At 35.3% G+C, this 12321-nt stretch overlaps 1 protein-coding gene across 1 annotated transcript; it reads right to left on the reverse strand.

The window, feature by feature from the left end:
- Window positions 1-4808: 4808 nt before the first annotated feature.
- rhoua (ras homolog family member Ua) lies at window positions 4809-10920 on the reverse strand. The gene is made up of 3 exons (XM_046834560.1): window positions 10383-10920; window positions 9114-9172; window positions 4809-7319 (listed from the first exon to the last, which is right to left on the reverse strand). Exons 1-3 carry the CDS (start codon window positions 10624-10626, stop codon window positions 6870-6872), a joined length of 753 nt encoding a protein of 250 aa, XP_046690516.1. The 5' UTR covers window positions 10627-10920; the 3' UTR covers window positions 4809-6869.
- Between the last annotated feature and the right edge of the window lie 1401 nt (window positions 10921-12321).

Genomic DNA, 12321 nt, shown 5'->3' on the forward strand with positions numbered 1-12321 from the left:
TGCTAGACAAGCCATGTTGTTTTGTCAGTGCAGACTGACCATAGTCATTTTAGTGCCTAAAAGCTGTGTGGTTAAATGTGTGTGCCTGTTTGTTGCACAAATAACAGTGTAACATCTCAAATTCTACAATATAGTCAAAGAAATGCATGGAGATTAGTTAATATTAATACATTTTATACCAAATATTAGTAACGACCCGTGGATGAATAGATGGTTTATTAGTTAATATTAATACATTGTATACCAAATATTAGTAACTACCCGTGCATGATTAGATGGTTTATTTACTACACACCAATGATCATGCTGATTTGACTTTTACTGCCTCGTTTTCATTTCATACACAGCTGGCCCAGCACAGACTGCTCTATTATCAGTGTAGATAACAGCAGTTATTCTTTTTCCATCACAAAAATATGCTGTATAAATACCGGATCTGGGCATGACCATACAAATGGAACATAACTGTGAAAAAGTACAGGGGACCAATAGGATAAGAAGAGCCTTGTGGAAAGTAGCTGTTGGGTTCAAATTCCATTGCATGTAGATTGTGATAAGAATATGGCCCTGTCTTTGGGGATTAGTATTTTTTACACAAAAGTAAAGGTGTAAACAGGAGGCCTTTTTGAAGGAATTCTGGTGAACATTGAGCTTGTTCCTGGTGTGGATTAATTATATGTAACTCTAAGAATGCACTAATGGTTCCAGACTCTCCTTTTTTACACTCAGTTTTAATTAATGACATATAAGAGTTTAAATAATACAGATTTTGTAGCTTAGCAGCAAAAAATCTAGTTTTACAAACTCACCTAATTATGGTTTTAGAAGCCTTCTGCAGCCTTCTTGATTATCACATGATAAAATGATTCCCCACACCCAAAAGACAAACAAACCAACCATATATCAGCAGATGCTACAGAATTCCAGCCTGCAGAGGAGGAGCTGTGGTGCACTCGTGCCCTAACACTGACCAGAGCCTGCATTTCATCATCATGACATCACACAACTCAGACGAGTAGTTACTTCAGAGAGATACAGGCAGATAACAGGGAAAGAGATCTACTTTAGAAACTATACTATACAGTATATGAGAGTTAATTCAGTTTTACTGAGTTATGTCGAAAGAAATTACACTGTTTACAATTATAGTAGATTGCAAAAGAGTTAAACTTGTATTGCATGATGGAAGAGGCTGATATGAAAATAGCACAAACATATTCAAAACTAATGGTTGACCTTAAAAACAATGCAGCTTTAGATGGAGGGTAGTCATAATCTGTAACAGAACAATCTGTACCAAAACATTTCATTATAAATACATGTTCCGTTAAATCCTTAATATATATATATATATATATATATATATATATATATATATATATATATATATATATATATATATATATATATGAAATATGTATATGTATATACTGTATAAATTTTTTTTACAAATTGTAATTTTTAAATATTTTGATATATCCTATTTAATTTTTATAAAATATTATAAAATATATTTTTTTATATATATATCATTTAACTAAGCAGGCATTATATTACATTATATACAAAAATTTTATGTTTTGCATTTCTTTCCCCTAACCGTACCGAAATTTAACCGAACCATGAAAAATTTATGCACGCCAAGGTTCGGTTAAATTTCGGTATGGTCTCTTCTTTTCTCTCTCTCTCTCTCTCTCTCTCTCTCTCTCTCTCTCTCTCTCTCTCGACAGACAGACAGACAGACAGACAGACAGACAGACAGACAGATAGATAGATAGATATTTAACACTAAACAAAACACTAAAAATATATATACTAAATGCTTTTAAACTTTTAACTATGAGTCCCTACTGCAGTAACCATGTTTTTTTCTACAGAGAAAAACATATTAAACATATTTAAAGGTCATAAAGAGCATCAACTAATCCATCCTACAAATGTGTGTCAGGATATTCTTGTGAAGGAGTGTGAGTCACCATTCCCAGAAAAACACTTGCTGCTTTCACATTGTGTTAGAAGAGAAAAGATGAAAAAAAGACAGTGTGTGGAGGCGTGACAGAGTCCTGGAACTGAGCCAAGCATGAGCTGGTTGAGAGCAGAAGTTTACCAAATTTCACCAGAACAAAATGAACCAAATCAAACATTCACAAGGGGGGGAAAGGAGATATAAAGAAGACATGACACTTGTTTACACAACTGGATTATTTGTTATCAATTCTTCAATCTTATTAAAAATGTATCTTTATCAAACAACCATAAAATTTGAGTCTGTTTTATACAACTGTAGTCCCTCACAGACATCTGATAACCTTGCTGTTAAAGGTTTTTCTTCAAAGAGAAGCAAAGAGATTTTTGGTCATACCTACAGCAGAATTGAGCCCAAGTGCATGTGACATGTTGCAGTAAGCAGAGGGATCATTTTTTAAACTAAGATCTGTTGTCTTTAGTTGAACAATGACCAAAACAGAAACAGAAGCTCGGGGTCAGCAGAGATGGACAGCCTCAACAAAAGACTTTTACTGCACAATGCAACAAACTGGAGGTAGATTTGCAAACAGCTGTGTGTTTGGAACCTTGGCAAATGGTGTGTTTAATGCTTCCTCTGCCTATTTGGAGAAATGCCTGATCCTGGATTTACCCACTCACAATATTGCTGTCTCTGTTAGCTATATTTACACTGATTTTAGAAACTTACTAATTTATAACTTGTACATAAGAGATGTACAGTGCTCCTCACAGAGCTCAGGCCAGGAAGAAAAATAATTTCCCACCAAATTACAGGTTATGTTTTTAATTTCTCATCAGATCATGGATTATCCATTTTTGTAACATTGTGGATTTTTCTTAAAACAAGTTTGTTCTGTGTATTACGTTAATTATTACAGTTATAAATAATTATTCTCTTATCAGAGACTTTTTTCTCAATAATTTTAACATTATCACATTACCAGGAAATCTGGAAAACCCCCATTCTAATGAGCTTTACCTCGGACTGAACTACTGAAGAAAGTTCTTCCAAACTTGTTAGCTAGATATTTCCTTAGACAAAGTTTCTCAATATATTTACAGTTACACACATTTTATTAATATATGTGGAGCGCATGCTATACGGGTCTCATTGAATCAGTGGTTGTGAAACAAATGTATATTCTAACAGGAACATTAATGTTACTCGGTTATTTGAATTATAGCCATAATACTGTCAGAGATGCTGTTAGAGATTTTTTCCCACCAATCAGATTTAGGAACATAGTTGTGGCACAAACAGAATATATATAACTATATAATTAAAACGCTTTAGAGATATCATAAAGGCTGTGATGCCTTGTGTTTTTGATTTATTTGCTTGGTTATTATCCACCAGAATTCTTATGCACTTGCTCATTTCCATTCCTGTTGCTGATTATCACTGCACATTTTAAGTGCTTGCCTGTAGTTAGTATAAGACCTTATCTACTTATCTATCCTATATGAAGTCCACAACAGCTATACAGTGTAAATGTTTTACACAGTGGATTTCTTTACAACTAAACCTTTAGACACAGCATGCAGTGCTATTTACAGTGTTTAGAAATCAGTAAACAGAGTGCTAATAATTCTGTTAAAGCATAATTTGTTCCAGACACGCTTACAGATGTGGATAGCTGTCTCTGTAGTAGTGTCCAGGCTGCATTTGGATTAGAGTTAAGCATAATGCACACAATGTTCTTCTTCTCATTGCTACATACTGCGGAAAACTGCAGCTATTTTTTGCACTTCATAAAAATGTGATTAATTAAAGGAAAGTAAGTAAATGAAAAGTGAATGCTTTAAAGAAAAGAAAAAAAGCTATGACATTCCTGGACCCAATTAAGTTGATTGTGGTTAAAAGTGCAGGTATTCATGACGAAGGTTCCACAGATGGGCTTTACAGTTACAAATGTATTTTTGAACACACACATATATACACAGTTTATTATAATTTTTTTTCCTTTTGTATATACCTTAACATATTGCTTTTTATTGCTTTGGACATCACTCATATTTTTCAGATTGAATTCAAAACTATATTAATGCATTGGAAATCTTGTCAAAGAATGTGTTTTCAAATTATCTAGGAGTAAGAGAGCACTTTAAAAAATGTTTGACTACTGGTTGGTTTATATTAAAATCTAAATAACTGCAGTATATCACACTAATTTAGAGCAATAACCTAAAATAATCTACATTTTATTGAATGCGAAAGAAAGAAAGAAAGAAAGAAAGAAAGAAAGAAAGAAAGAAAGAAAGAAAGAAAGAAAGGTGCTTTATACTTGTTACATGTACTTTACAGCACAGTGAAATTCTTTCTTTTTTACCTATCCAATAAAGTGTAAATTGTCTATTTATCTTATTTGTCAACAAGAATTTAGCTGGTGACATTAAATATCATAATAAACATTGAATAATAATAAATTGATATATTATTTCTTTCCATGAACATGTCCAGCTAGCTTAGTATTAATCACTGTTAGCTAAGTAACAATTAAATATTTGTAAATATTCAAACTGATAGATATCCCCATTAACATTCAGTTATAGCTAATGCATAATTAACATAAAAAACAAGTTATTAACTGACTATAGATAGGCCATGAATATTTTGTATTTTTATTTAAAAAATGCTAACAATCTATATACACTTCTTTGCTCATCTCAGGTCTCACTGGATCACGACCTGGTCCTGAGAATAACTTTATCAACTGTAAAAAGTCATAGTTCACAGTGTTGCATGCCATTTGACAATAAAAAGACCTAGCAAAAGCTATAAGATAGCATTCAACACTCAACACTTTTAACAGCACCTTTATTTCCAGTTTTACGTGTTCATTGTGGCTTCTTACTCACAGAAACAGATACAGTATTCAGTTTTTCATATTCATAAAGGCAATAACTTCATCTCTCCACTTTCACTTACATTCTTTTGGATGGTAGACATGAGGAGCTTTTTTTTTGCTATATAAATCCAACCTCTAGAGACATCAGTTTCGGTTCATTGCTGATAGAAGCATTTTGTGAAGGGCAGGGTTACTGATACTCTGGTGTCTACCAATGCTTATCTTGTGAAACTTTAACCTCTCTATTCAGTGCCACTACATTTTCACTTGCTCATGTCCCGTTTCAGCAGGTGATTTTTCCAGTTCATCCTACGAGGGTGTACCTGATAAATTATTTACCCCAGAAAGCTCTAGAATTTACAACAACTGGGTAAATGCTGAACAATAAATGATGCTAGTGCTTCATGACTGTAATGTTTATCATGACTTTAGATTGAGATGTCTCAAGAGGAGACAAGGCAAAAAGTTATATTGATGTTCATAATCAACTATGGCATTGTTATTTTTAATAACTGTAATTGCCAATGTTATTGTCAATTTATATTTGATTTATTTGTAAAAATCTTTTTTAAATATAATTAATTAAACATACCATATGTTCTTCTGTGATGTAACATTTGTTTAAGTGTAATAGCAGGTAAATAATATAATCTGATAGGGCCACTTGTTATAATACAGCTTTACCTGAGCTATGCAGAAACCATTTAGGACATTTCTCTACATACTTTATCACATTTTTCTGAATGCATATTATATCATTTCAGGCTACTTTGTACATTTTAATATCCAATTTTTATGATTTCATGCTTAATTACTAGATTACTGTATGGAATTTATAAAGAACTGATCATTTCTTTTAATAAACATAAAACACATTGAACATACATAAAAATAAAAATACAGACTTTGTAAATAAAACACACTACATATAAGTATACAGATTTGTTTAAAGATGTATACATTCAAATTTATTAGCATTAAGAAGGCCTTCTGAAAATTCTGTGATGTATTGATCTGTAATTTCATGGGAAACTCTCTATTAAACATTATCCCTCATTCTGCACCTTAGCAGATAAACAGGCAATGTCTAGTGAAAAAAAACAAAGCAAACATTGTTTTTTTCTAATTCGAACACTCCTGGCAGGAGTGAAATGCAGTATATCCACAAATTTTGAATGGCCTTTAATACTCACTCACTGACCATGACCTCATGGTAAGTTTTAAAAGGAAGCTCTGGATTAAGTCATAAAGTAAACAAGACTTTTTTTGTTCAGCTGTTTTTGAAATGGGCTGTCCTTCAACCTTACAGATCACTGAAAACAAACTGATATCGAACTACTGATAGTGCACCAGAATATCTATTTTGTTTTGACAGACAGGGGATTAACACATTAGCAATCTTTGACTGGAACACACTTTGGCAGCGTGCCAACAAGAAATCGTATTCCAATATTCCAGCTGGAGGACAGCTGTTCGTCCAGGTATAAAAAGGATTTAGGAACTTATGTGGTAAAAGAAGGACAAAAGAGAAATATTGGTGGACTTCTGTCCTCTATCTGGGACCACCCAAGTAGGGTTTTTTTATTTCACAGTGTAGGTCGAGTAGTCTGCATTTCAAAAATAGAAATTTAGGGAACATTGTATTTAATGTTGTCTAGTGATCTGCTGCATAATAAAACACCAATGACGATTTAACCGCACCTACAATGATGCTTTTAATTCAATGGTATATTGCTTCTTCTTGATGTTTGTTATTCAAAACATAGCAAAAACTAGGCACAGGCCACTTATTTCAAGGGTCAACTTTGCATTTTCCACTGTAAAAGATGGATAAGTACAGTTAATCTTTGTAGAATGATTTACTGTTTCACTCATACACTTCTCCATAATGTCCTATCGCAATTCAATATAATTTTAATTTGTATTTATAAATTACTCCAGCAACCCCTAAAGCCACAGTTTTGTCTTTTAGTCCATACTTAAAAGTTCAGAGTGAATATCCCTCTTTTCCATCTATGCAAGACAGCAGTATTTCCTCCACCATGACTCAGAGAGTGTCCTCATCTTATCGGGTGTGCGTTTCATTAACCTCTGCTGGTGACTGTCTGTATTCTGAATGCTGGCTAGTATCGCTGCATCAAACACTTCCTTCAGGTTCTTCTGGGTAAGAGCTGAACACTCCATATAAGACACAGCCCTCACCTCCTCAGCACACATGCAGGCTTCTTGTGGTTCCACTGGCCGCTCTTTGTACTTTGCCAGCTGTATGAGAATGTTGACGTCCTGCCGGAGGTCTGCCTGGGTGCCAACTAACAGGATGGGAGTGCGTGGACAGTGTCGTCGAATCTCAGGAACCCACTTCTCCCTGACGTTCTGGAACGAAGATGGTGTGACAACGCTGAAGCACAACAGGAAGACGTCAGCGTTGGTGTAGCACAGAGGGCGCAGTTTATCAAACTCATCCTGAATGGGAAATGCAGAAATAGTCTATTTAGTCCATTAAATCTATCAGTGGATGGTCTTGATTATCAAAAGTAGAAAATGTGTTCTTTTGTATGTTTTTGTTTTATCATCTACTACAGAGTAAAAACAACATCAGAGAAAAAATTCCTTCCAGATTAATTTAATGTTTACAGTTGTATTATAGTGATCTGTATTTACACTCTATTCTCACAGTTTACAAAATTGATACATCAAGACATCTAGTTTACTTTACCTTAAAACCACCATAAATAAATAAATTAAACCTGGAATTTTTACATTTTACTTCACACTCCAGAGTAGAACATATTTAAAGAAATGAACAACTAGAGAGTGGTCATTAACTGTGGAGATTTAATGCATTAATTCCCGTTCTTAATTCAACGAGTGAATCTCTGAAAATCTGAATTCCCCATATGAAATAACCTCTTTTTTAAAGGAAAGCATAAAAACCACACAAAGTTTTGCAAGCATAATAAAACTTTAAACATATTTTTCTTTAACATCAGCATTCTTATCTATTGCGTGACTTTTATTTTTTAAAGACTAAACGTAGCAGGGGAAAACCTCTCTTGACTTGACTCTTGACCCATATATCAATGTTGGACAGCTCTCTACCACTTTTACTTTTCCTCATAAAATTTTAGAGTGGAACTAGTGCATATACCAAAAGTTATTTCCTTTAAGCTCAGTTAACTGGAAACTTCTCACCACAAGGGAAATCCCTTAATGATTCATACCAGTTAAGCATTTTATAAAAGTTAGTTATAAAAATTAATTACTGTGGTTGCAGTGACTAATAAAAATGACATTTCTCTAGAGTGCTTGCAGATGTAAGCATAAATTGAATTCACCTGTTTAATTGAAAAATAAAAGCACATGACAGTGTACTGTGTCTGTGTGCATCTGGAAATCTTTATAATCTTTATAAAAAATCTTTATATTTGCTACTTTTATTCGTCATGATGCATTTTATCATCATTATATTATATATTAAAATATATTGCATTTCACAGTGTCACCTTGTTCCTTTTCTGAAATAATAAAATATAATAAATTCATTATTAACAATACATTTTTTTATTATCCCACTTCCACTTGCTTGTTCCCTGAGCCCAAAATAAATTCAAAATCGATTTTTCTATATCAAGACAGCAGTGCTGCTTCATGTTCTTTTGGCACGCTTCCTTGCACACTCTTTCCCCAGCCGGCTTGGCTCCTTAAAAACACACTGGTCTCACGTTTCCACTGACTAGCCCCAGCTGTGCCTCAACTGAAACTAGGCCTCCTTTTTCCCCGGATCACGAACCATTTATCACAATTACAGAGCTTCCTATTTGCAGTCCCCTAGAGCTGGTTCTTCCCTCATACACTGCTATATACAGTATTTCACTGATACAACATTATTTCTGTCATTCCCTCAGGAGGAAGCTATAAGTCCACATTGGCGAACTTTACCCAAACTCTGTATTATGAATAAGAATGAAAATCTGAGCAATTCAGTAATCATTACTCATTTGGCTTTATTCTACTTACGCTCAGTCATGACCAATTATAAACATGACTGATGGTCTATCACTTCCTCTACATATTCACAGAATAAACAACGACTTTAGTAGTGTACAGAAACGAAATCAGAGCTAAAGTCAACACTCTTACATAAACAATGTGTCATATGTTTACACCATGACAGGATCCAGGGGCTACATAGACAGAAGCTGCCTGTCCTTAAAGTGCATGTGTGAGCTGATATGATCAAAACCATGCTGCACTGACCTGGCCTGCCGTGTCACACAGCTGGAGTTTCATGGGCTTGCCATCAACAGCAACCACCGCTGCAGAGAAAAACACATCCAAATCAGAGATGACCACGTGCATGGTGGGACTTCCTTTCTCTCACGTACATTAGTATGGGGAACAGACTTGGATAATGACAATGAAGTAAGAGACCCGTTTTTGAGTTTATGGGTCACATAGATGTTGCTTTTATCTAACTGACCTAACCTCAGGGTTGACTCTCTAAACAGTCCATTAGAATTTCGTAGAAAACTATGTCTTTCTGGACTTTGCTTTGTACACAGCAAGATTTGTTGTTTTTTTACTGTTTCTTCTTTTATATAAATGCATACAGCTATTATTTAAATGCAGTCATTGGCAGTTATCACATCATGAAGTTTCCTGTAGATGTTCCTACCATTGATAAGTATAGTAACTTTTATCAGTTGGTGACGCAACTAGCATTCCACTTTTGACAACAAATCCGGAGACGGCTCTTGTGTGCTCTAGGGTACACTCCCAATGGTAGTCACTGCTCCATTTCTGCATTAAGTTAAAACCTTTGCAACTTTCTCACATTGCTGAACATGTGTCTACATCTAGTCACTTAAAGTCACCTTCGCTTAATTAATGGAGGTCATCAGCTTTTAATGAATAAGAATGGCCTCTGTTTGCTTTGTCGCTGTGAGTCACTGCTTGTGCTTACGTAGCTTGGAAGCTACAGCATGAAAAGTTGTAGACACTTGAGTTTTTTGTGGCAACATTTTGGGGAAGAACAACAAAAAGGTTTAATGAGGTCCACATACTTTTAGACACATAGTTTAAATTATAAAAATGACCCAACGGTGACATAATGTTTTTATCTTCGTAAGTTCTTGCATTATAATTTGACTTAATAAGTTGATTGATACATTTATTGATTTATTAGCTATTTATTTTTCAGATAATATTACCAATCTTCCTTGAGTTGATTTTTTTGCAAGCCAGTGACAACAAGGCCATCAAGGTACAATTAATAAGTTTTAATGGCACTTTTGCATTCGATGTTTCTTGTGACTTTACCAGTAAACAGAACAGGTACTTTTGTTCTCTGAGGTTCTTGATGAAATATCCTGTGTCTGTTCAGTTTTTATTTTATTTTATTTTTTTCGTTTGTTAGCAGAAATATTCAAGATCTTTCCCATATTATCTCAGTTAGGGGCAATTCAATAAACTGAACACTTCATAAATATCAGAGTATTCATTTCATGTTCTTTATGCTTCGTTTACCTGAAAAGTTATCAAAAGCTGTAGGGACATACTCCGTGGGGTAGCCGTTGGTGGTGTAACTGATGATCAGACTTGTTTTACCAACCGCTCCGTCTCCAACCAGCACGCACTTCACCCTGCGCTCCGGCGCCGAACCCCAGCGGCTCCGTTTGGTCACATCTTTACTACGGAATCTGCGCGGTGGTACCGGTGGCACTGACGAGCCTGACACGGGTTTATACTCCCCAACACCGTGCGGAGGCATCGCGCTGCACTCTTAGGCTACTCCTGATTTCTCCAGTCCGTGTGTGTGTTCATGCTTAGCTGCATTCTGTGATGAGAAATCCCCTCCGTGTCCGTCAACGCCAAAGTGATATCCATGTGCAAAAAATAAAAATAAAGTAGTTTTGGACACGCCTAAAAGCGAGAAAAGTGTGTATGGCACATATACAAACTTTGATTCAGTTTTGGACCGAAGATGATGAGGGTCCAATCCTCTCCTCGACCAAGTGATCCAGCCCTATCGCTTTAATCCAACAGGATGACATCATAGAGCGCGCACACACGTTTCAAACACACGCGCGCGCACACACACACACACACACACACACACACACACACGCGCGCGCGCGTGATGAAAATCTGAAGATGACGTACACTTTCTTTACGCTTTTTAGTGCACAGAAGCCATTTACTCTATTTGAATGGCAGAGATTTGTTTTAACCAAGTTCCTTTTGTTACAACACTGTATCTTAGCCAAACACCGAGATCATGAGATAATGACAAAGAAAACACTTTTTTTTTCTGAGGTCAGTATTCAATAGACTACACGATTAAGATTTTTCATATACGGAAAAAAAACAGCCCGATCGTGCCATCTAGTGGACATGTGGTGTTATTGGTTGACAAGTCAAAAGTCAAGTCAAGAGGTTTTTATTGTCATTTCTACTAAACACAGTGGTACACAGTACACAGTAAAAACAGACAACGTTCCTCCAGAACCCTGGTGCTACACTAAACAAAATAGAGCTACAACAAACAACATTCTTCTTCTTCTTCTTTCGGCTTCTCTCATTAGGGGTTGCAACATAACAAATCACTCCTGTCACTCTTCTCCACCCACTCCACCCTGCCTGCACTCTTTTCTTCACTTCTCTAACACACTTTCCATTACTTTGCTCTGTTGACCCCAGGTACCTGAGCTCCTCCACATTCTCCACCTCTTCTCCCTGTACATGTACTCTGTCTTAATCCTACTGACTTTCATTCCCCATTTTCTCCAGCACATACCTCCACCTCTCCAGGGTCTTCTCAACCTGCTCCCTACTCTCACCACAAATAACAATATCAAGCTACAACACACAACATAAAGCTACATAACATAAAGCTGTTGTAAACCTATATTGAGCACAATATGTCTTTAAGCTTGCATAACATTTTGATTTGTGGTGTGAAGTTTATCAGAATGTGTGTAACAACAAAACAATTCCAACCTAACTAGTCTAGTTGGATCGTAGTTAAACTAGCAAGTATTGATTTGTTTACCTTAAATTTAAGTGATGTCAAAGTTTTTCTGTAATTGTACTGAATAAGTCCTGAACAGTGTTCAGTAAGGGAAATCTCCTATGCAGCTTAAAGGCTAATTTAAAAGACACATATTATATGGATATAGATGTTGTATGTATCTTATGGATACAATTAGCAAATGAGATCTAACATTCTTGGCCCTGAGAGTTTGATAAATTGTGCAGAATTATATGTGTATTTAATCGTGCGATACATGCATTAGGTTTAAATTTATACATGAAATGGAGCTCTCAGAAATGTATCCAAATTTATGGAGATAAATGCATTAGAATGAACTTTATACATGAAATTGAGCTCTCAGAAATGTATCCAATTTTATGGACAGCTTTGAGAATGTCTTACTTATCCAGGGACGGTAGCAAAAGCAGAGAG

This window comes from Silurus meridionalis, chromosome 2 (genome assembly GCF_014805685.1).
Source record: "Silurus meridionalis isolate SWU-2019-XX chromosome 2, ASM1480568v1, whole genome shotgun sequence".
Taxonomy (NCBI): domain Eukaryota; kingdom Metazoa; phylum Chordata; class Actinopteri; order Siluriformes; family Siluridae; genus Silurus; species Silurus meridionalis.

Bases quoted from the DNA above. Each gene is read 5' to 3' on its own strand.
- rhoua (XM_046834560.1), bottom strand. From the start codon at position 10,626: ATGCCTCCGCACGGTGTTGGGGAGTATAAACCCGTGTCAGGCTCGTCA. The intron at 9,173-10,382 runs GTAAACGAAGCA...TTTTCTCTGCAG, and splicing joins AGCTTTTGATAACTTTTCAG to CGGTGGTTGCTGTTGATGGC. The intron at 7,320-9,113 runs GTCAGTGCAGCA...TTTCCCATTCAG, and splicing joins TGTGTGACACGGCAGGCCAG to GATGAGTTTGATAAACTGCG.